The sequence below is a fragment of the Aedes aegypti genome, chromosome 2, assembly GCF_002204515.2.
Source record: "Aedes aegypti strain LVP_AGWG chromosome 2, AaegL5.0 Primary Assembly, whole genome shotgun sequence".
NCBI classification, from domain to species: Eukaryota; Metazoa; Arthropoda; class Insecta; order Diptera; family Culicidae; genus Aedes; species Aedes aegypti.
The window spans coordinates 188,493,677-188,519,793 of record NC_035108.1 but is presented as its reverse complement, the minus strand read 5'-3'; the positions used below and the strand labels follow the sequence as shown (position 1 = coordinate 188,519,793).

Sequence of the window (26,117 nt, the reverse complement as noted above, 5' to 3'; positions counted from 1 at the left end):
GGGGTAATCATAAGTCAAACTTTTGGTCTTGCCCTTCGCGAACGAGAGTCGTTTAGGCTCGTGCCAGGCAGATGAAAGATAATATCCGTTACGATAACGGTCGTTTCCGGAATTTGCTTAGTAGAGTATCGAACAATGCTCATTTTTCAGTTAACGATCGCTTGATCAAGAATCATACCAATCAGGAAGATCATAATCATGCTCATTCACAAACTAATTTTAATCCGTCGGGTAGCCGTTCGAATCTTTTAATTTCGAATGTATCTACCCAAGGAAAATCCTTTGCCGATATCGTAGCAGGTAATTTGAACCCCTCCCCTATTCGTACTATGAGTACCCATTCCACTTGTTTCAAATCAAATGAAAAAACCCTGCCGCTACAGGTAACATCTACTCCGCCTCTTCGTCTATCGAAAATTCTAACGGAAAATTATCAAGTGTACCTGCTTCAAGTGATATGTCTGCCTTTGATTTTGATTTTCTAACTGAACAATTGAATCTAATGATTGATGCAATGTTCAAAACCACCAGACTGAAGCAGTCCAAGTTGGTGTAAAATTTACTAATCAAATTGTTATTGGATTACGTTTTTCTAATGGATCCAATAAATAATAATTTAAATATTTTAAATTGAAATGCTCGTTCTTCGAATGGCAAAGAGGACGAGCTGTTTAATTTTGTTACAGCTAATAACGTACATATAGCGGTTATTACTGAAACCTATTTGAAACCGGGTCCAAACTCAAAAGGGATCCTAACTTTTTTTGTTTATCGTAATGATCCACTTGATGGGGCATGTGGGGAAGTTGCAATCATCATTCATAGGCGTATAAAACATCAACTGTTGTCATTTATAACTAAAGTTTTTGAAACTTTAGATGTTTCAATTGAAACACAGCTTGGACTGATTTGCTCTTAACCGACTCTAGTCATCTTTGTAGCCAACTGATTACTCATGCTGATTTTGATTCTGATCGTGTCCCTGTTACCTTTCAAATATCCCATGAAGCGCTTCTCGATCCTATCAGCTCCACTTTCAATTTTTTTTGAGCCGACTGGAATATATATGAAACACATATTGACTCTAATCTTGATGTTAACATTTCTTTACAAACAAAACTTGATATTGACAATGCTCTTGAGACTTTAACAAATTCCATTGTTGAAGCCCGGAGCATTGCAATTCCAAAATGTGAAGTAAAATTTGAATCCGTGATTATAGACGATGATCTTAAACTCTTGATCCGTCTTAAAAACGTGAGGAGAAGGCAATTTCAACGCACTCGCGATCCTGCTATGAAAATTATATGGCAGGATTTGCAGAAAGAAATCAAGAAACGTTTTGCTCAATTAAGAAACAAAAATTTTGAAAATAAAATTTCTCAATTGGACCCTGGCTCTAAGCCCTTTTGGAAATTATCTAAAATCTTGAAAAAACCTCAGAAGCCAATACCGGCATTGAAAGAAGAAAACAAATTATTACTAACTAGTTGCGAAAAAGCTCAAAAACTTGCTATGCAGTTGGAAAACGCGCACAATTTTAATTTAGGATTTACCAGTCCAATAGAAAATCAAGTTACTCAGGACTTCGAAAACATTCTCAATCCAGAGAACGTTTTCTAAAATTCCTGGGAGACTGGTTTTGAAGAAGTGAGAACTATTATTAAAAAAATAAAAAATATGAAAGCTCTTGCCATGATGGAATTTTGTACATCCTCATCATGAAACTTCCAGAAAGTAGTTTACCTTTCTTAGTTGATATATTTAACAAATGTTTTTAATTGGCATATTTTCCTGACAAATGCTAAGGTTGTACCAATTTTAAAACCAGACAAAAATTTTACAGAAGCTTCTAGCTAACGTCTAATCAGTGTGCTTTCCTCCAGCAGTAAACTTTTTGAAAAAAAGTCATTTTGAAGAGAATGATGGTCCATATCAAAGAAAATTCAATTTTTGCCAATGAACTGTTTGGATTCCGCCATGGACAATTGACCACTCATCAAATTTTACGTGTAACAAATTTGATTCGTTCCAACAAATCTGAAGACTATTCTACTGGTCTTGCTCTTCTAGACATAGAAAAAGCATTCGACAGTGTTTGGCATGAAGGCTTGATCGTAAAATTAAAAAAAAAACTTTAATTTTCCAACATACCGTTTTGACTCATATTCCGAACGCTTAAGGTCAACTGTGACTTCAAATGCATCTGATAGGCATAAATTAGCTGATATTTGTGGAAATTGTAATTTCTTCACAAAGCCTAACCGTTAGCTATTGGGTGTGTCGATAAAAATGTTTATTCAAACTTGTTTAGTATTGTTTTTACATAAAAGTATGCAACAACATTTTGATTCAAATGCCTAACACTGTGTTCATTCTGTCTCATATTCCGAACACCTTGATTCAAATTCCGAACAGCACGAGTAAATCGTATTCAAATGAATAATTTTACAAACAAATTTATCTGAGCTATTTCTAGTGGTCTCGAACTAGAGAATCATCACTACTCCTGAGGTATAAAATATATTGGAAGACGTTAAAATTGAATTGCAATTGACTGCTATTTCCTGGTAATTTCACGACATATTTCAGTGAAACATTTCAACGCAGTTGCCATACAAAAACGGAGTGTTCGGAATATGAGTCTGTTCGGAATTTGAGACAAAACGGTACATTGTTAGAATAATTCAGTTATTTGTCAAATCGTACACTTCAGGTTAATTATCAGAAATCCAGATCTGAAAGACTTCCTGTAAGAGCTGATGTTCCTCAAGGCAGCATTTTGGGACCAATATTATACAATATTTTCACATATGACTTACCTGAGTTACTTCAGGGATGTCAAAAATCTTAGTTTGCGGATGGCAAAGGCCTCTACGTCAAAAGACGAAGCCTTCGTGTCATCTGTAGTAGATTGCAAAAGAGTTTGGATATTTTTTATTCATTCTTGTAAAAATGGAAGATTTTTCCTAATGTTTCAAAAACTCAACTAATAATGTTCCCACATAAACCAAAAGCTCTTTATTTGAAACCTTCAAGTAGACATGTTGTCACGATGAGAGGGGTTCCAATAAATTGGTCAGATGAAGTTAAGTATCTAGTGCTCATGCTAGATTAGAATTTAACTTTCAAAAATCACATTGAGGGCATTCAAGCCAAATGTAACAAATATATAAAATTAGGATGATAGTGTTGTTTGACACAGAACACCTAGATATGAGAAATGAATGTAATGTTTGGAATGGTACTAATAAAGAATTAAGAAAAGAGACGTTCATCTAATAACTCTATAGTAACCGAGTTAAACTTATACCAGCAAAAAGAAAAACAAATCCTTCAGCCAACAAATAATTCTTGTGAGCAAAGACACAAAACAAGCTCCAACGGAGCGAATCAGGTGATCCCAATTGAAATAGTGAACACGTCACAATCACACGGTACGCAATCAATTGGCAAAATGCTTTTGGTCTTACATGGCTGCTGCCGTAACCGCGAAAATATCCCTCAACGGTCTGTATCTGCCTGCACCGAGAAAACAAAACATATACACAACACAATCACGACCTTGTTTTTCGTTTAAACCCCACCACCGCGATCTGTCTGTGGCCAATCCTCCGCGCCTCATCAGGGTGGATGCATTGCATTATTTAAACTCATTAAATCCCAAATACTTTTACTCCGAATCTGCCAATTTCCGTGTTTTGTCGGATGAAATTTCACTTTTCTCTTTGCGCAGTAGTCGATCATCATTGCATCTTCTGTTTCTGTTTCACTCGTGTACTGTTCACTTACTTATACGTTACGTTTGGCTATATCGAGTTCGCTCATTTGATAATGGGGAAGAGATCTTTTTCATAACGATCAATAATTGTCCGACGAAGGTGCGCTGTTGGTGCATTAGATTTGAAATTATCTCAACGTTGGTTGTAGTTTTGCAGTCTGCTATGACAGGCACTGAAATGCCATTGGACAGAATTAAATTCAATAATAGCTCACATGCCTGACTTAAACAGCAATAAACGATTAAGATTACAATTCCGTTATCAGTGAGACTGCTTAAGGTCACTGGATTTTGGTGGAAACAAATGATTACTGTATTCACTGATAAGAGTCGCTGTTTTGCTACCAGAGTTGCTCATCATAGTTTGATTATAAGAGTAACAAATGCTGCAACGTAGACTATGGTAATTCGATTCCAAATTATTCAATCATTGCACAAGCCAAGAGTTCCTATTTGTCAGGAAAGCTGCAATATCGAATGAACTGAAATGCATACAGACTAGCAAATCTCTCAGCTCAACCAATCAGATTTACAACACCAGGGCTGGTAGCCGGTCTCTTCTTAGTGCATTGGTTATTTTTTTAAGTCTCTAAGAAGTCTATTTTAAATCAACTATCATCCTAATTTGGTAAAACTAAAATAACCATTTATTACGTTTTGTTAACAACATATCACATTTAATTTGCCGTAGCGGTAGCGGTTCAGAATTGTTACAGGTGAGTTGTGTTCAAAATTACCTTTTCAAAAAGTTTACTGATGGAGGAAAGCAAGCTATTGTATTCTATTTATGCCAACTACAAACATTGGTTTAATATATAAACCAAGTTTCTTGATGGGGATGTATACAATTCCATCATCGCCCGGAGCTTTAATATTTTTTGATGTTTTAACCCGTATAGGCCTGAGTGAAAGCCAAAATATTGAAACCCTCATCGCTCAGAGAATTCTTAACGGATTCAAATGATTTTTTGTCAGTTCACTGACCCACATATCTAGTTTCTAGAAGTGGCCAGAGGAACTCGGAAATATTCCTGTGGCCGGAGTTATTCCGGTGGGTTACTGGGTCAAGTCAGGTAAAAAAGGGCTATTTTTTGGGACATGCCAAGTTACCTTTATGTATTTGCAATGAAAATCAATTTAATTTGCATAAATCATTAAGATCTGATATTCAACTTTATATATGAAGAGTTTTGCACCGTTCAAAATATACCGGATGTGGCCACTCGGACGTAATTCCCGGAAGAACCGGCTATAGATTTGTTGGATACTAAACCGTTTCAAATGTCGAAAAGTAGAAATCAAACATAATTGTGCACTAAAATGCGTTCCCATTAGCTTGGCACAGATATTTAGACACAAATTGGCCACTTTATCGTAAGTTCGAGGCGTCCCGGGACCCGAAAATGGTCATTTGTAGGATTAATTAAATTCAAAACTCATAGTTATACAATTCAATCGTTTCTCAAAAGGTTTACACTGATGCAATTTTCTTAAAATTCCGTCATGTAGTGGCCACATTATAACCGATTCTGGAAATTATCTGTGACTTGAAATTTGCCTACCTCCACAGTATCCTTCTCACCCGACCTGACCCAGTGACCCACCGGAATAACTCCGACCATAGGAATAATTCCGCGTTCCTCTGTCCACTTGTAGAAACTAGATATGTGTGCTATTATACTGACATAAAATCATTTGAATCCGTTAAGAATTCGCTGAGCGGTGAGGGTTTTAGAATTTTTGCTTTAACTCAGGCCTATACGGGTTAATAGGTTTCCACTTTTTCCAAATCAGTCTGTCAGGTGTTGTCGACAACGGTTTCTCTATAAATAATGCTTTCGAAATTCTGAGTAACTTGAACTTCAATTAGACTAGTAAGTCTTTAATTAAAATGGTGCGTGTTTTCAAACTGCATAGCAAGTCTTTGAGTTTGTTCATTATAGTTATAGTTAGTTATAAATTGTTTTTCTCTTTCAATGCCGGAATTGGCTCCTCAGTTTTTTTTTAATTCTAGATAATACCGAAAAGGGCTTAGATCCGTTGGTTAATTGAGAAATATTATTTTCATTTTTTTTTCTTGTTTGAGTAAAACGTTTTTCAATTTCTGTTTGCAGATCCTGCCATATCATTTTCATAGCAGGATCGCGAGTGTGTGTGTGTGTTTTTTTTAAATTTTGTATTAGTATCATTCAAATCATTATATTCATTTTTTATTTCTAGGTGGTCTGTGTTAGACAACACTATCATTCTAAATTGGTAAAACAAAATAAGCTTTTATTAACATTTGGCTAACAACATTACATTTCATTTGCCGTAGCAGTTCAGAATTTTTACAGATGAGTTGATTTCACCTGCTTATAAGAGAAAAAATAAGTTTTCAATTTACTTAACTTAACTCAACCTAAATACATAACGCATTAATCGTGGCAATCAAAGATCTTCTGCAGAGCTTTCTTCCTGATATTACAACAGCTAGTTCATATTAGTACAGCATACAACATGGCAGGCCTGAAAATTTGTTTGAAGATCAAAAGCTTGTTATTAAGACAAAGTTTCGATTTTCTTTTAATAAGTGGATACAGACATTTTATATATTTGTTACATTTGGCTTGAATGCCCTCAATGTGATTTTTGAAAGTTAAATTCTAATCTAGCATGAGCACTAGATACTTAACTTCATCTGACCAATTTATTGGATCTCCCCTCAACGTGACAACATGTCTACTTGAAGGTTTTAAAGAAAGAGCTTTTGGTTTATGTGGGAATATTATTAGTTGAGTTTTGGAAGCATTAGGAGAAATCTTCCATTTTTGCAAGTATGAAGAAAAAATATACAAACTTTTTTGCAATCTATTACAGATGACACGAAGAAAATATCCAAGAGATTTACAAAAAAACTCGAAACGAAATCTTGAGGAAAACCTGAAGAATCTAAAATGATTTATATATCAGAGATTCTTCGGAACTCTATCGTAAACAAATCTAAAACAAAAAAGCTTGGAGAATCTCGGAAAAAAATTTGGAAGTACACCTGAAAAAAGTTCTACAGCAATTCATAAAGGATATTCCAAAAGAATCTCCTATGGACTGTTCCGTGACTCTTCAAAGAAATCTTTGTGGTAATTCGCTACCTTTCGTTGAGTTATTCTAGGAGCATTTGATTTTCTGAAGGAAGACTTGATACAATTTACTCGCCCAAAGTATGGAGTTCAACGAGAAAAAAAACTCCATAAGTATATCCAGGGATTACTTCATGAATCTTCTTCTTTCCGGCGTTACGTCCCCACTGGGACAGAGCCTGCTTCTCAGCTTAGTGTTCTAATGAGCACTTCCACAGTTATTAACTGAGAGCTTACTATGCCAATGACCATTTTTGCATGTGTATATCGTGTGGCAGGTACGAAGATACTCTATGCCCTGGGAAGTCGAGAAAATTTCCAACCCGAAAAGATCCTCGACCGGTGGGATTCGAACCCACGACCCTCAGCTTGGTCTTGCTGAATAGCTGCGCGTTTACCGCTACGGCTATTTTGGCCCCATACTCCATGAATATGTACAGGAATATCTCCAGAAATACCCCCAAGGATTCCATCAGGAATGTCTCCAAGAATTCGTCCTGAAATACCTTCAAGAATTACTTCAGGAATTTCTTCAAAGATTCCTCCATCCAGATACTTCTTCTAGAATTTAAGAGCTTCTTTTAGGAATTTATTCAGAAAGGATTCCTTAATAAATTCTTATAAAACTTTCTTCAGAAATACCTCCAAGAATTCCTCTAGGAATAGCTCCAAGAATTTCTCTAGGAAATCCTTCTAGGATTCCTTCAAGGATACTCATCGAAATATCACCAGACATTTATTCAGGAATTTCTCCTGGTATTCTTACATTTAAAAAAAAAATACTAACATGAGCATCTCTACAAATGTTTCAAAATATTTCTCGACGAATACTTCCAGAGATACCCTCAGGAATACCTCCAGAGATTCTCCCAGTAAAATTCTCCAGAGATCCAGAGATCCAAAATACTTCAAGGGATTCCTACAAGGATTTCAAGCTCGATGATAGCTTAAATTTCAAATAAAAGATGATTGATCAAAGATATATGAAGTTGCATGTTGTAATAGACAAAACTGTTCTATGTGATTTTCAGGATTGAATAAGTCATAGGACACTTATTCGTAAACTGGAAATATATCAATTCTAGCATATAACTGTTTCTTTTCAGAACACAACCACTTTTTTTTAGAATACAACAACTTCTTCTGTCTGGCATTATACATCTATTGGGACAGAGCCTGCTTATCAGTTTAGTTATTCGAGCACTTATTCTATAAACTTATTATATTAACTGAGAGTTTTATTTGTGGACGATTATAAATGTGTTTGTAAGTAAAATACTCTCGTCCAGTAAAATCGAACCATAATTTTTATGGATGAATGACATAATTCACAACACTTGTGTAGCTTTTCCTTAAATTACATATTTTAGCGTTCATTTCCGTACAAATTTAGAGTTGAAAACGATTGAAACGAAATATAACTCTTATAATTCAATTCAACACATTAACACAAAATTCTGCTGTGTTGATTTTTCATATTTATTTCAATCTAAATGATACACAAAAAATGCTTGATTTAGTCATTTGGTTGTTAGAAAATAAGAGGCAGAATTTGAATTTTTCAGTCTGCTAAAAACTATGCAAGATATCCCGCGGCAAGTGGATCCTATAAATTGGAAGTTCGAGCAAATTACACAGTATAATGTAATTATAATTTAAATAATTATTCTCAATTACAAATATTATTAATATCTAACGGATCAGTCAACTTGTGATAGCATATTGGCTGATGTGCGCATGAACAGGCTGTTATAAGCAAATTACTCCATTCTGTGGGGCACATACAACTTAACTTGCTAATATTCCTGAAAAACCAGATCGTTGGCATAAATCGATTAATACCCATATTTCATTCTGGAAACATATTCGATGTGAGTATGATATCTTTAATAAAAATACGTAATGCTTTCAGAAGAAAGTGTTCTGTATTCTGTTCTATTTTTTAAGTTGCTTTTTGAAAATAACCTGTTATTATATTGTTTTATAGTTTATAAAATAAGACCTAGTATAACTTTATTTTATTAACTTGAATTTCAATTTGAAGCTTTCGTCGAGCTAAAGAGGAATAAAACTGTTTTTTACTTTGATCACATTTAAAAATAATGTATTCTAAGGAACAAAAACTTAAAATAAAATAAAATGTTCGGGATCCCTTGGTGGATTTTTTTTGGGGAACACGTCAAATGAAAGCTGAAACCCTATATTTTCGAATGGTGAAAGATTTGGCGATGCCTATTTTTTGTGATAAACTTTCCCCGTATACACGCCGTGAATACCTCTAGGATCCTTCCTAGAATACGTCCAAGAACGGAATACCTTCTAAGATGGAATTCCTTCTAGGATGCCTTCTGGAGTTCATTCTTGATTTTTTTCAGGAATTCCACTAAAGATATTTCCAATAATTTCTCAAGACATTCCTCCGGAATTCCTCTTGAGTTGCAATCAACAATTTCCCTAGAAACCCCTCCAAGATTTCCTCCGTGAGCTTCCCCAGGAGATCCAGAAGTTCTTTCAGGAATTCTTCCAAGATTTCTTTAGGAATTGTTATAGTTACTTCTTTAATAACTCCTCCAAAAGTTCTTCCGAGGTGCCTCCCAGAACTTTTCTTAAGCAATACCTTCAAAGATTCTTCTAAATTCTATCGAAATGTCTACAAAATTTCTCCAATAATATATCAAGGCATTGCTTCTGCAATCTGCCAAGGGTTCCTCCGGAAACTCCTCAGGGTTTCTGTATTTGTTCTGCAGTGGTATGTCTAGAAATTTATCTAGAGATTCCTCTAGGATTTTTTTTCAGGAGTTTCTTTACGAATTCTTCCAAAGGTACAAGCAGGGATTCCTCCAGTGACTTCTGCAACGATTCCCTGAACAGTCCCTCTAGAGCCACGTTTCTCAACAGGGGGTCCGCGGACCCCCGACCATGTAAAAAGCACGCTAAAACGAACACCTCACAGCGAGCCGTTTTTTCGCAGTTACCAAGGTTGAGAAACAGTGCTCTAGAGTCTCGAGCAGGAGATCCTCATAAGTTTTTATTTTCCTGGATTTCCTTCAGATTTTCGTCAATTTAGTTTTCCAAGAATACTTCCGGGAATTTCCTCAGGGATTGCTCCAGATTTTTTTTGTAAGAATTTCTCTAAAAAATGCTCCGTGGATGAAATTTCTCCAGGATTTCCTCCAAAGATTATTTTATGAATTTCTTCAGAAACTCTTGAAAGAAAAAAAAATCCTTTAAGATTTTTTTTTAATCCTACGAAAAAAAGCCGATGAAATATTTTCAGGAATTCGTGAAAGAATATCTAGAAAAATTCATGATGGGTTTCTTGGAAGAACCCAGGCAAACCTCTAATGAAATCTGTGAAGCTATTCGTAGAAGAACTCTTGTAGCAATCCAAAGAAGTTATAAAACTCGTTCCTGGAGGAATTTCAGAAAGAAATTCTAAGGAGAAAATTTTAAAGGAATAGTCCATTTTACGAGACGTTTTTGAACAGCTGATCGCTTATTTTATGAATGCAATTTTGACAGGAGGCGGTGTTGTAGCGTGGGAAAGTGACAGCAATATCATCAGTGTTGCCGTTTCGTAAAATGAACTATTCCAGATACACCTTGAATTATGATAGCACCTCCACCCTATGCTCCATCCAGTCGATCATTACGATAAACAAAACAAATTTGGATTGAGATCTTGAGTTGAGATCCAGTTTTCAACTAAGGGTCAGTAATAACTGCTATGTGTATGTTATTAGCTGTTAGAAAAATAAACAGTAAGTATTCTTTACCATTAAAAGAACGAGCATTCTTATTCAAAATATTTAAAAAAAAATCTATTAGAGAAAATTAATTCAATAACAATTTTATTGGTAAACTTAACATAAACATTGACTGATTCATCCATAGTGTTGCTTTTGAATCTTGCACCAATCATTTGATTCAATTGTTCAGTTAAAAAATCAAAATCAGAGGGAGACATGTGACTAGAAGAAGGTACATTTTCTGTTGGGTTTTACCTTTGAAGGACAAAGTCCTTCCTTTACAGGACAAAGGTCATCCGCAAATCATACATTTAGTATTCATGTTTGGCACCGAGTGCACTGAGTGGGGTTTTACAAAATTTCCTCCAGGTTTCTTCTCAGAGGTCTCTAAATTTCCCAATTTTAAAGGATATTATCGCTACCAGCCCTGCAACACAAATCAAAAGCATCCACGCTTGCTAGTCTCGGCTCCAAAACCCCAATCCCCCCGGTATGTTTCTCTTGTGACTCTGCATTAAATATATTAAGCACAACAACCAAACAGCAGTCGTGGTCGGACTTGGACAGTGGCCATCGGCATTTCTTCTTCTCCACTGATTATCTGAAACAACAACAACAACAACAGACAGGTGGCTTGTCTCAAATGTTGGGTGGTTGGTACCATTTGGCGCGCAGTTTCCCTTTTCGGACATCCGTTGAATGATGGATGAGTGAGTGAAGGAATGGAACGAGTTTGCCAAGCTAAAATCACTTGCCACGACACGACACCGATTGCCGATAACTTTCTCATGTCGATTAGCGTTTTTAAAGCTTTGGAAGTGCGAATGATTCGCTCATTGTTTCCGTTTTGGGCCACAGTTTAGTTTAAGTTGGTTAACGAGCGGTATAATTAATTCATGTACCTGGGCTTTGGTGTGATCGTATGAAAACTTTTTAAAGTTTATAATTAGATTGCAAAATTACTCAAACTTACTACACATTGCAAACACGAATTCTCTCTGCTCTTGAATTTTTTTTAAATACCTGAAGCAATAAAACAGTACTTCTCAGTGCTACAAAAACAGTGCCTTTCAGTACTATTTTTTAAACTATTGATCCCTTTACGATCCTTGTTCGGACCCGTGCCTTCGATTTTTCGTTGGACCCTCTAGTGAAAGCTTGCGGTGGTAATCCTTCTTGGACACCGTCTTGGGAAAAAAACTCCTAGGAGGTCTCGTCTTCTCTCGTTTATTCACTAAACATGGTTGCAATTACAAACAAAACGAAAGGTGAATCTCTGAATTCACAACTTCCTTCCAAAAAAGTGGGATTTAAAACTGTCACTAAACGTGGCAAGAATATAAGAAAGGACATTTCTCCGGAATGCGAACTTTCTTCGAAATGAATATCATCGCTCGCATCGAAATGAGCAATCATCGATCTGATAACTGAACAATTGAATCTAATGATTTATGCAATGTTCAAAGACACCACTATGACTGAAGCAGTCCAAGTTGGAGTAAAATTTTTCTAATCGAATTGTTATTGGATTACGAATTTCTAATGGATCCAATAAATAATAATTTAGATATTTTAAATTGGAATGCTCGTTCTTTAAATGGTAAAGAGGACGAGCTGTTTAATTTTCTTACAGCTAATAACGTACATATAGCGGTTATGAAACCTGGATCCAAATTGAAAAGAGATCCAAAATATTTTGTTTATCGTAATGATCGACTTGATGGGGCATGTGGGGGAGTTGCAATCATCATTCATAGTTTCCTATTTGCCTTTTTAATGCTCTGGGCAGCAATTTAAATTGCTCCAAAATGACTTGCAAAAGTTGACTCGCAATAAGTCATTTTTTTGTCATTGGTGACTTCAATGAAAAATATCGCTCATGGAATAATTTACAAAGTATTCCAACGGCAGAATTTTATTTGGTGAGTGCTCTGCCCATAACTGCATATTTGTCGTCACATTCGACATTTTTGACAATTTCGAGTTAATACCGGTGAGAGTCATCAAATGACAAATAATTTTGATCAACTTACTGAAATCTGTGAGATTGTTCTAGAAAATTCGAAAAAAAAATACCAAGTTGTTTTGTCACATTGGCAATTGTAACCGCATAACAGTCACATGAGCCTCATAATGCAGTAGCAACGAAATTTTTATCAGAATTATTTTCTGACTATTCACCCAATATGCGATATGAGCTGTACAAAATTTCAGCCTCAAATAAGCACTTTTGAATTCTTAGTGATTTTTTGAAATTTTAGTTTCCTCCCACACTGCAATAAAATGCAAACTTTGTATCCCATTTACACAATGCCTACTTTTGTCGAATGTTACAAATATGCAGTTATGGGCAGCGATCTTCAGGATATTTCTTAATTCAATGCCCTGATAGCCCTACATGTTTTTCCTCTTGGTCTTTGGTCTTAACCGACTCTAGTCATCTTTGTAGCCAACTGCTCAAGTAACCATGGAGCATTATATAATTTCATATATAATGCAGCTGCATTGCCGTAAGCCTACCATTAAAGTAGTTTAAAAGTGGAAAAGGGCACTTTTACAGTTAAATTAAGAAGTAACTTATAAAGTAATATTAATGCAGCAGTACAATTTATAAAGTGATGTTAGTGCATTGATACATTTGTAATGTAAGGTTAATGCTTTATTGCTTGACAGCACTTGAAATTTTTTGAATAAAAGCAATGTTGCATCAATGGTGTTGATATGCAGTAGAATACGTGTAATGTTATAATGCTTGTGGTTACTTGGGTGATTACTCATGCTGATTTTGATTCTGATCAAAACCTAACCAAAAGCTCAAAAACATGCTATGCAGTTTGAAAGCGCGCACAATTTTAATTTAGGACATTCGACCACTCATCAACTTATACGTGTAACAAATTTAAAATTAAAAAACATTAATTTTCCAACATACATTGTTAGAATAATTCAAAGTTATCTGTCAAATCGTACACTTCAGGTCATTTACCAGAACTCCAAATCTGAAAGACTTCCTGTAAGAGCTGGTTTCCCCAAGGCAGCATTTTTGGGACCAATATTATACAATATTTTCACATCTGATTTACCTGAGTTACCTCAGGGATGTCAAAAATCCTTGTTTGCGGATGACACAGGCCTCTCCGCCAAAGGACGAAGCCTGCGTGTCATCTGTAGTCAATTGCAAAAAAGTTTGTATATTTTTTCTTCATACTTGCAAAAATGGAAGATTTCTCCTAATGCTTCCAAAACTCAACTAATAATATTCTCACATAAACCAAAAGCTCTTTATTTGAAACCTCCAAGTATACATGTTGTCACAATGAGAGGGGTTCCAATAAATTGGTAAGATGCAGTTAAGCATCTAGGGCTCATGCTAGATTAGAATTTAACTTTGAAAATCACATTGAGGGCATTCAAGCCAAATGTAACAATTATGTAAAATGTCTCTATCCCATTTTTAAAAGAAATCAAAATTTTGTCTTACGAACAAGCTTTTGATATTCAAATAAATTTTCAGGCCAGCCATGTTGTATGCTGTACCAGTATGGACTAGCTGTTGTAATACCAGGAAGAAAGCTCTGCAGAGAATACAAAATAAAATATTGAATATTATTCTGAAGCTTCCTCCCTGGTATAATACCAATGAGTTACACAGAAATTCCGATGTTGAAACATTGGAACAAATGTTAAATAAAATAATTAATAATTTCAGGCAAAAATCGTTACAATCTTCTATTGCCACGATTAATGCGTTATATATTTTGGTTAAGTAAATTGAAAATGTGTTTAGGATGAAAATTAGGATGATAGTGTTGTCTAATAACACAGAACACCTAGATAAAGAAATGAATGTAATGTTTGGAATGATACTAAGCCGGCATCCACAAATTACGTAACGCTCTTGGGGGAGGGGGAGAGTAGGCTCAAGCGTTACGGCTCATACAAAAATTTTAAATTTTTCATACAAAAAGCGTTACGGAGGGGGGGGGGGGGAAGGTGGTCACAAATTTCCAATTTTAGCGTTACGTAATTAATGGACGCTGCCTAATAAAGAAATTAAAAAAATGTTACAAAGGTGGTTTATTTTAAAACAGTTTAAGAAGACAGATATTTATTCTTCTTTATTATTTTTTTCAAAACCGTATGAAAGTTACTTACGTCGATTTAAATAAGTAATCGAGAAATAGCTTAATTCGCACATGGTTGAGTCAACGACGAAGAAATATTCCATAAACTTTAGACATAGTCGAGGCATCCCACGACGCAGTGGCGCAACCAAGGGGGGGTTTTGGGGGTCAACCACCCCCCCCCCCCAGAGCCGAAAAATATAAGGCTTATCTTGTATATTTCTGTAGTTCATTAACATTCTACAATTATGGATCAGTAATTTAGGCTCGTATTAACACTCTGAGTTTCAGTGGTTTTAACAGTAACATTCTTATTCTATGTTTTCTTTAAATTCTTAGACCCCTTAAGAAGTTAATAAAACAAAAATATTTGCAAACTTGTACTATAATATAGTACTGAACAAAATATAGTACAAGTTAGTCGTTTTATCAAAACAAAATGGTCGAGTTTGGAGGATTGGATCTCGGCTTCTAGTACTTGGATTTACTTAAAATTCACATCCTAACTTGAAAATACATAGGTTAGCCGGAAATTCGCAGCTTTAAAAAATCAATCTTTTGAGTAATAATAAATCTCCAAATTTAACAAAAACACAAAAATAAAACTGTTCATTCCACTATTTTGCGAAATTGATCAATAATTCCAACTTGTTTTTAGAACTACCGTTAAGTCACCAGTCACCGTGCGGCCTCCATTCACCGTGCGGCCTCCATTCATCGTGCACATATACAAATTCCTACAGAATATTCATACAATTTTCACAAATTATTCTTTTGTCAGCAAAATAAGATAAAACTGATGAAATGAAGTAGTTTTTGTCACAACGCATTTTGAAAAACCTAGTTAATAGTCAAAATCATGTGAATTCTGTTTGATTATGATATTTTTCAACACTCTTAGTAGAAACGCCAAAAAATCACATTTTTTTCATTTTAACGAAAGAGTATGAAATTTTTTAAAATTTCAACAAGTTTTCACTGTGCATACTATTAGTAAGATGTATTTAATCGTATGAGCAATAAGATTCTACGCAAATTAGAATTTTTTATTTTGTTTTAGTCGAAACCCAAATGCACGGTGAATGGACCCTTTTCAATATATATGGTTCCTATTACCGTGCATTAGTGTAAAAGGCATGAAACTATTCGCTAATATTAGATTTATTGTTATGTTGTCATTAAACTACTTCATATTTAGTTTTTGGGTGAATATGGAATGGTTTGGACAATACAGTAAAACCTCCTATAACGGTTTTAATGAAAAAATAATTATTTAGACAATTTTAATTTTTTTATGGTTTTTATTGTAAATGATGATTTGAATACTCTTAAAAATGAGTGCGCACACTACTAGCAACATAGTTGCACCTAGCGTTGGGCAAATTTGACCAGAACATCGATGTTACTGAATCGATTCGAATTCATTATGGTGAATCGATTCATCGATTTAATCGAATCATTTTAATCGATGTTTTTGAATCGATTCAATTCTCAGGCTCATATAAAAATTTACAAAAAACAAGCTCTCAAAATTAGACCAAATGCAATTGTATTTGTATACTTGAGGTTCCGGCAAACTTCGTCTTGCCATCAAGTAGGCTGTTAAAAAACGCTTATGATCGTCCTTTATAAAATGACAGTTTCGTTCGCGCTCGTTTTTTCAACTTTCCCGGTGAATATCCTGGGATTTTTATACACACAAACACGTCGGAACCCTTGACGAACAAAACTGAGAAAGAATCATTCAAATCCGTTGACCCATTTGTAAGCCATTTCGTGACATACAAACACCATTCCATTTTTATTTATATAGAAGAAGATATAATTCCATCAATTAAATAACGATTGAAACTAAAAATTATACATTCAACGCTTTAAAACAAGGCTTGTAATTCATCAACTCATTAAAAAATTCTAATCAATTTCATACTTGTGAATCGAAACAAAAATCGAATGAAGAAAATCGATTCACTCGATTTTGAGTGATCCTAACATCGATTCAAAAAATCGATTAATCGGAACGAAAAAATCGATGTTCGGAACATCGAATCAAAATCGCCCATCGCTAGTTGCACCATCAACAACGTTTCTTCGAGATACAAAATTAAATCATGACGAAAACTATACGCACGGTGAATGGTGCACTAGTGTGCACGGTAAATGGTGACATAGACCGGTACGAGGCGACCTTAACATTACATTTTCAAACATAATGTTTGAGTAATTTTTTGTTATGCATCACTAGTTTTAGATTTTTCCCTGAATTATTATATAATTGCACGCTACGTAGTGGTATTCTAGTGCGCTTCAAATAATTTGGAAAAGTTATATAATTTTTTGAAGTGCAAATTTTTCTTAAATGCACGGTGAATGGTAGCTTGACGGTATATTATTTAGTGAAAATTTTGTATTCAAATAAAATCAAAGTGAAAGTTAAGACATTTTTCACACGATACGATGACAAAAAAGTTTGTGTTTGAAATATCATGAATTTTCTGCTGAGTGAAATTATGTGAAGTGAGTGAAAGCTTATTTATGAATTTCAGTGCAAATTACAAAAAGCCCACTAGAAGCCAAGACCCAGGTCTCCAGGTTTGATTTTTTAATATGACGACACGTGGGCAATTAATGCTGTTCAGTGCTGTAAGGCTATAATATTGTTTTGTCTTTTCTGAAAACTTAACTGAAGCATTTGTGTCAGAAGTTGGTCATCCATTTAAATATATTGGGAAAAAGGTCCCATCATCATCATAAATAATCTTTCAATTTGCTCATTACATTGCAAACTTTCCCGACCTTCAGAGCATAGAATTTCCAGAGAATCGTTTCTTCAGTTTTAAAAAATTAGCTACGCAGATAATGTTTTCTCCTTCTGCATATCGAATACTGTAACATGGGACAACAACGAATGCTATGGTGAATATTCAACGAACACAGATAAGTAAATGCTGATTGAGCATTATCACGCGTTATGTATTTTAGTCTTGTTTAATGAGTTTAACCAAGTATGCACATTCAAAACAAAATATACTAAAACTCTACAACCCATTTTTTGTTGAAACATAGGGTGCAGAACCATTTGGGCACTTCCTTGATTCACTTTGGCATGGGGGGTTTTTCTCGGTAGAATTGTCTGAAACTTTGGTGTAAGATGCATATTGTGGCCAAATATGAGCGCTCTAGCTTTTAAAAAACCCCACTGCCGAAGTAAGCCAAGAATGGGGTCTGGCTTCCTACTTTCCCAAAAAATATTACCATCAAGATATCAAACCAAAACCTGGTTGCGCTACTGCACGACGATAATAAATAAAATCGAAGTCTTGTAAAATATTAATGCAGTCAACGATATATCCAATAAAGAGACGATAGTAAAATGTTGATTTTCATGACTACCTTGATGGTCTCTTGGATCGCATTTGCACTGGTGTTTTGTTGTCTAATTTGATATCTCCCAAACTCGATGGTCCCTTCAATATCGAGTTTAAAGAGTTGACTGTATTTGAAAAAATAAGTTCAATAAAGAAAAGCAAAAAAATAGCTAGATGGTCTTATGGGCGGATGCACGAGTTCACTATTTGACGTTTGAGCGGTGTCGTGTTATTTACGTGACCATGGCAACTAGTGAATTTGGCACCGCTCAAACGTCAAATTAGTGAACTCGTGCATCGGTCCATTGTTTTGTTCTTAACCGTAGGCTTAAGGTGTTGAATTCGATTAGATTTAATCCATTCAATAACCTAAGAAGCCCTGATTTTCCAATTGGATTGCGATTCTAATCCATATTTTGATTATGTGCGCATTCCTGTTGTTTGTGTTGAATCGGAATGATTCATTCCGAATGTAATCATTCTTCGCATTGGAGCTGTTCTTTGTTTGTGGTTGTAAATTACTATCGAATTTATTAGACCATTAGCTTGGCTCTGGCTCTCGGGTGACGCGGTCTGGTTCACAAACACCTGGCTCCAAAAGTAAGTGCATTCATTCATGATGTAAACATACGCTAGTTCCCGTAAAGCCGTCGATGCTGCGACAGACAGCACCTCTTTCAATGTGTTAGTGGGCCGTTATCGTGTACGGTGAGAGCGATGGTGGAATGTTTACGGCACTCACTGCCCAGCCAGATTTTCAGCTGGTCGTTTTTAGGGGTGTCCAGTTGTGATTCGATGTTTCGAACATTAAACAGAGGACGGTATGAATAAAATGTTATAAAGTTGAATCTACTTAAAACTCGGTAGTAAATGCTACGTGCGGAGCACGAGTGGAACATGTTTGTGTCATTTTACATTGCTACACAACTCGTACATACTACAAATAACTCGTTGGTGTTGATAAAAGTAGCATTTGATACAAAGCTACTGGTAGTTAACTTCAGAGGTTGCTACTTATGCTTTGAGATTGTTAAATTGAATGGAATAATTCTCGAAAACTTATTCAAACAGTGTCAAGTCAGAAAAGTAAGCAAACTCACTTAATCGATCCTACGTGTTTCGCGGACGAAATTCTACACGTTCCGCTCTAAACCAACTCGATTTTGTCAACTTTTTTACAAAACGGCGTAAATAAGATTTGCAACTTTCGCATCCTAACCGCTACTTTCATCGCTCCGTTGTATGAAGAGACAAAGTGACTTAACCACGAATCAAAACAAAACACTACTTGAGTCGTTTTCACAGTCGTAAGTAACTGAATAAAACGACTCACATGCCTGGTAGCGAGTCACTTTTTAGTGACTTGGTCACTTTTTTCGACCTGGTCACTAAAAAGTCACTATTTGCAGCAAAAAATCACTTTTGTTTAAAGAAATGGTCACTTCAGTCACTATTTTTGTGATCTGTGATAAATCAACAATAATCTGGATCAGCTTCTCAAACTTAAATAGCAGTACAATAATGTTTTAATGGTTTTTATTATTCTAATGCAAACATTTTTTTATCAGCTATAAAGTGTCTAGATACGTAAGGGTTTTTTACTAACTTTCTGGAAGAATTCTGGTGAATATTGCAAACACATTTCTGACAGAATATCTGGGATTTATTTGTTGATAAAAGTTCTGGTGAAGTTTTGAAACTCTTTTACTCTTTTATGTATTCGAACCCTCTGATTTTGCTCAGATGATGAGAATAAAAAAACCTAGATTTGAGTATTGTACATTTTAGTGAACCGAAACTAGTCTTTTAGAGAATTCATCTATTATAAACTGCAAGAAATTTTTCACCCATTACAGAGTAAATGAATCGAACATGTAAAAGGGTGCTAAATACCCATTATGTGAATAATAAATTACTTGTAATGTTGTTATATTATGTTGACGTTTCCATATATCAGCAAATTATGGGTATTTTTCACACATTAAAGAGTAATGACGAGTTTATAGTGCAGATAGCCAAAAAATTTACATATGACCTTTTCAAATCTAGCTCCAGAATAGCCTTATCGATTAGAAAAGAAACCGTCCACCCCTATCGCAAAGCGTTGCCAACTGTTCGGAAATTAACAGGCCTTTTTTTGACTTTTCGTTTTAACTCCGCTCTCTAGCTCTCACATGCTTAAATTTTTGCACACAACAACGGGTGTTAGCATGACATAGAGTTTTTTTTTATTTGAATTTTTCAGGAACACCATCACAACTTCAGAGTAGATTCATGATTAAGTTATTTCATATTTAAAATATCGAAAAATCTCGCATAACTCGTAAACTCGCCCTAAATGCCATAGGTAACCGAGTGTGTAGCACTTTGTTTCTAAGCAAATGAATGGCTTTAGAAATCATTGAAACCCACAACTTAAGTGAATAAAACAATTTTATCGTGTGTGCGAGAGAGAATGAGAGAATCGCTCTCGATCGCCATTTTGTGCCTCTTCTGTTGAGGGTGATTTTCGTGCGGTCATCCGTTGGGCTGCCTTGTCTGGCGCCCATATTCAGCCAGCGAAAAAAGCGAGATAGCGCTAGAGAGCGTGAGTGAGTCCGTGCTAGCGAAAGAGCGGTGAGAGCATGTCAAGACAGTCAAAGCGACTAGCCGCAGTCAACCATCATCATCAGAGTAGGCACACACCCCTATCTTTATAATATTATACGTACGGAGGAGACCGACGACCGTTTCTTTCGTCGTTCGCTCGCCCAAAAGGAGAAAATCTTACCACTAGGCGTTGTTCATCATCTCCATCGCTTTTTTATTCTTATCTTACCTGTAGTTATTCAATTTTTTTATGTTGTTTTAATCGAAAAGAAGGAATTTTTCAAGTGCTTTCATAGTTTTAGGATTCGAATTCGGAAGTTTTCCTGATTATAGTAGATATCGAGTAAGTGACAGAAGAAAATTTGTGTGGTTGTGAAGATGTTGAAAATTTCCACTTCGGTTCCATGGGAGGAGAAACCGATAAAATAATCAGATAGTGAATCGATATTTTGTACGAAGTTCCTTTGTTCTAATGAATGTTTTTTTCCTGTTCTCCATCTTTCTTTTCCGGAATAATATCATCGCGCGTGAATCGTGTGGAAAATCCGACCTGAAAATACATCATTGAAAAAATCTGAAAATTGATCGGGGCAATATTTGACCAACCTTTTTGTGATGCGTCTGTGTGTGAATAATTTTTTCCCATCATCACTCATACTAATCCGGAATCCGACGGACGTTTCATCGGTGTGTTCGTCCCACTACTGACTGACTGGATTGGATTTGGAATATATTTTCACACATATTCTCCGGAATCTTTGCTTCATCATCATCGCTTACCGTGTGCAACCTTCTCCGGGACTCTGAATCCGGTAATCACGCGACTTCTGGCTTGGAATCTGCTTCGGACCGGATCCGAATATCATCACCTCCAGAACAAATGGCAGCCATCCGGAAGAAGCTCGTAATCGTCGGCGACGGTGCCTGCGGTAAGACGTGTCTGCTGATCGTCTTCAGCAAGGATCAGTTCCCGGAGGTTTACGTCCCCACCGTGTTCGAGAACTATGTGGCCGACATCGAGGTCGACGGAAAACAGGTGAGTCCCTAGTCTTTTAGCACTTCCGAAAGGAGTGGGGGGTTGATTCATAGGTCAAGATTGCAAACCCTTTTCGCATATGGGGATGGGGACATGGATGGGGATGGGAGATGGAACCTGTTGTATTGTACGAAGGGGGTGCGGCTCCTCCAAATGAGCATTCAGTCCGTCAGTCAGCAACATAAAGGCAGCCAGCGCAAGAAAAAGAAACTCCAAGGGAATTTGCCTCTCGTGTGTTTGCTCTTGACATCGTCGTCTTCTCAGGCGCCACGGTGGGTCTGAAAACCATGTTAACGAGGAAAAATAATGACTATCATTAATTCTACATTCTGAATTGACGATCTCGGATTATTTTCTAGGAATATTGTCAGAACATTCCCATTATTGAGAACATCCCCGCGCTGTGCATTTTTTACCATTCACAAACAAAGCAAAATAATCTTCAGAGCTGTTTTACTGTGAATGACAAGTTACAGTAATCTTTGGCATTCGAATTAACGCCATATCTCGATTACTTTTCAAATCAACGTAAATAATGTTTACATGGTTTGGAGAAACATAATTGAGAATTGAAACCTTATTTCTAAATCAAACATAATTTCTCAAACCGACGTATATGCAAAAATAAACAAATCTCGAAAACTTATTCAAACAGACTCAAGTCAAAAAAGTATACAAACTTACTTTATCGATTCTACGTGTTTCGCAGACGAAATTCTACACATTTTGCTCTAAACCAACTCGATTTTTCACTTTTAGAAAGTTTACTTTCCGGAATTACAAAACGACGAAAGTAAGATTTTCAACTTTCGCTACCTAACCACTACTTTCGCCGCTCCGCTGTATGGAGAGACAAAGTGACTTAACCACGAATCAAAACAAAACACTACTTGAGCCGATTTTACACTGGTACAAAAACGTCGAAAGTAACTGAATAAATCGGCTTATCATTTTGTAATAATTTTTTTGTAAGAAATAGCAGGAACTCCCTAGTTTTTGAATGCGAGCTTATTGTATTCAAAATTTAAGCAATGTACACGGCGAAAAAATGTGAAAAAGGTGATTCATTTTAAAACAGTTTTAGAAGACAGGTTGTGATTCTTCTGAATTAATTTTCTCAAAACTGTATGGAAGTTACTTACGTCGATTTGAAAAAGTAATCGAGAAATCGATATTTGCTATGCATGTGCTCGACAAACGCATAATCTACATATTGAGTCTACAAAAGTATTCCTAAAACCATTTATTGATATGTATTTTTAAATAAGTTTCTATTATGTCCTATGTGCAATTCACTAAGTGTTTTCAATTTGTCTACAAATACCCTACGTTTGCAAAGCGACTCGACTGTCAACATTTTTCATGCTAGCACGTACACCGTAATTGCGCTTATAGAAAAACTACCTACAGAATCAAAACATGAAATTTCTTTATTAACGAGATTTTTAGCTCTGGGCTAGTTCATCTCGGGACCAACGGCTTTACTTCCCTTCCGAAGGAAGTCGTCACTGAATTTTTAGTGACTATCTCGGGGATGGGATTCGATCCCAGGTCCTCGGCGTGATACGCTTGTTTATGTTTCATACAATTTTAAAATAGCCTTTCTGTTTTCGTCATTACTAAAAATAACCTTCGAATAGTTCGATATTATTAATGTCGACTTTTTTATAATTTTTTACAATACATTTTTACTGCGATACAAACATGTAAAACTAGTTTTAAGTAAAAATCGTATTTTCCATCCTTATCCATGGATCGTATAACCGACCTTCCACACCTTTCCCGTGATGATTGTGGAGATGCAGAGGTATTCTCGGTCTCTAGAAGCAACGATCATTACACAAAAACGTTCCTTCCCCTTCCAAACTGACTGTAAGGATTTGGCCGGCGCCATTATTGATTCGTTATTCATTTGGATCGATGTGCAATTCTTACCAGTTCCGATCAATCACGGAGTAGCGACCATTGACATGTACAGTCAGTCTATGCTATGCTATGCTATGCTAATTGTATCAAATTTTCAATCTGATTCAAAACAAATCAGCATTGCTAAATACTGATTATAAACAGTGTTATTGTTTTCAACTTTTAGTAAATACAGCAATACAAAAATGCAAAACATTTTAAACATGATTTAAATTTCCTTTCAAGTTGTTGAACTTGTTGTTTTGAAACATTATGCTTGAAATAATTAAATTATGAAAAAACACGCGCTTTCGTGTTGACAGCGGTAGGAATGTTGCGTTTACGTATTTCAGGGTGTCGACTACCTGGAAAAATCTGGAAAGTCAGGGAATGTCAGGAAATTTGAATATTGATTTGGAAAGTCAGGGAAAATCAGGGAATTTCACTAGAGGTCAAGGAAAATTTAACAATCGAGTTCAAATCGAACGAGTTGATTGTCTGCAATATTATTGATGAGGCCAACTCATCAATACAATAATCATGAAGTTTACACTGAATACACTTTCTGCACGAAATGAGTAAACCAATCATTCAGAATAGCAGCTTATCATTGAGAAAATGCTCTTATCCATACTAGAGTAAACTCTACTTATACGTAGCCTCAAAAATAATTTTTTTCTGGAACAAAAAGCATCCCACATTGGCGTAGATTGCTTTAAAAATATTTAATTTTAAAGTGCTCTAGATCAACACATAGCCTAATTTCGCAAAATTTTGAGGAAAAAAATGAGTTTATTCCATCAAATCATGTCAATCTTAACAAGTTTGCTCAAAATGTCGAAGTTAAACAGGTAAAACGATTAATAGAGAAAAACAAATGAGGTCTCTTGTACTTCAAAAATTGAAATCAGAATTTTAAGTGTGAGACTTTTAACCAATACCATTGACTATAATTTCAAATTTCCTGAATTTCTAAAAAAATGCTGAATTAGGGTCCATGCGTCACTTCAGGTTTATATCAGGAGGTTTCTTTCCTATTTTCTTATTTTTTTTTCTAAGATTGTGTTGTAAATCTTCAAGAAATTATGAAGATTCTTCTAAAGATGCCTGATGGAATTCTTTTATGAGTGATTCTTCGAAAGAAAGGCTTTCTGAATTATTACTCGAAAGATTTCTTTTGTAATCCAGAAAATCCATAGGAAGCAGAAATTATAGAAATTAAGCTTGAAGGAATATCCCCGATAATGCATTAAAATTTTGTGAGAGTTATTGGAGATATTCAAAAAAGATCATGAAGAAGTTCCTTAGAGCATTGCTGGAGGCACGACAAATGCAAGAAAGAAATCAGGAAACTTTTTCTTTCTCTCTTTGTTAATGATATTGTCAGCCTAGGGCGGTTCATCTCATATCAGCAAGTTTATTATTAGTGCATTATTCAATCCCTAAATGAGTTCGTTTAAGAATATTTAAAAAATGCATCAGGAAAGAAAACCAAGACAAATTTATATCGGAATCCCAAAATATTAATTAAAATAAATAACCTATAAGGAACCATCGTGAAAAAATATTGAGAGTATCTATTTTAAAATAAAAAATACATTGAATAAATTTTGTGAAAAAAATTCTATGTTATTCAAAAAAAAAAAACGTTTGTCGCTAATACACAGAGTGATAGAATAATAAAAAATGGTTGATATTACCAACAATCTATATGCGATTAGCGAAATTTTGTTTTTTTAGTAAACTAAATAAAAATGGACCTCACTCTACCAACATATTGATCAACCTCTTGCGTTTTGGACGTTTCATGCTGCTTTTTTATTCGGGCTTGTTCTGCGAGATAAGCTGATCTGAAATGGTAGCAAGCCGATTTTCGTCACCTCAGTCAACTCGTCTTCTTTTACCTGATACATGGAATAAGCACAATTTTCTTTTTTAATATTTTTTTTATCAAACGGATCAACCTCGGTGATCTCATCGTAACCATTCAAAGCTTCTACCACAAACTCTGTTATTCACCCGAGGTCATCGACACCGTCATTAAAGCCATATAATTGCTTGAGGAATGTTATTGAGCAGAAAGTCACAAACATCCAATTGGCCGTAAGTTACTTATCCTGTTACCGCCACTTAACATTCACTTCACCTTAAAAGTTTTCCTAAAAACATTTTTTTTTTCTGTCGTTTTAAGTCTGAATTCCGCATTTTCGCAAAGTCCTTACCCACGTCCGTAAGCTACAAGACACAGGATTCAAAGAAAGATCCCAAGCACTCTCTCCGAATGCTTCCATCAAATGAAGATCAGCAGTTCATTACGAAGAACGATGGCATTTCAAAAACATAATAAATTCAAGAAAAAAATCATGTTCACTCACTAGGACTAAATATTTCAGTCAATGTAATAAAAAATACCTTTAAAAAGTTCATTTGAATAGTGTTCCTGAAA

General features: G+C 35.4%; 1 protein-coding gene and 1 long non-coding RNA gene across 7 annotated transcripts in view; one reads left to right on the top strand and one right to left on the bottom strand.

Annotated features, from left to right (window-relative positions):
* LOC5577289 (ras-like GTP-binding protein Rho1) overlaps nucleotides 1-26,117 on the top strand; it is a 48,053-nt gene that overhangs the window by 3,365 nt on the left and 18,571 nt on the right. For 4 of the 6 annotated variants that reach the window (XM_021843481.1, XM_001656339.2, XM_001656338.2 and 1 more), the window contains one exon: nucleotides 21,606-21,766. In XM_021843481.1, coding sequence (XP_021699173.1) covers nucleotides 21,606-21,766 — 161 coding nt within the window. Of the gene's footprint in view, nucleotides 1-20,794; nucleotides 21,074-21,605; nucleotides 21,767-26,117 lie in introns of those variants that run through there. The other 2 variants (XM_001656335.2, XM_001656340.2) reach the window with 2 other exon arrangements.
* LOC110676269 lies at nucleotides 21,098-21,426 on the bottom strand. Its single transcript, XR_002500227.1, has 2 exons — nucleotides 21,337-21,426; nucleotides 21,098-21,280 (listed from the first exon to the last, which is right to left on the bottom strand). It is a non-coding gene; the product is annotated as an uncharacterized LOC110676269 (long non-coding RNA).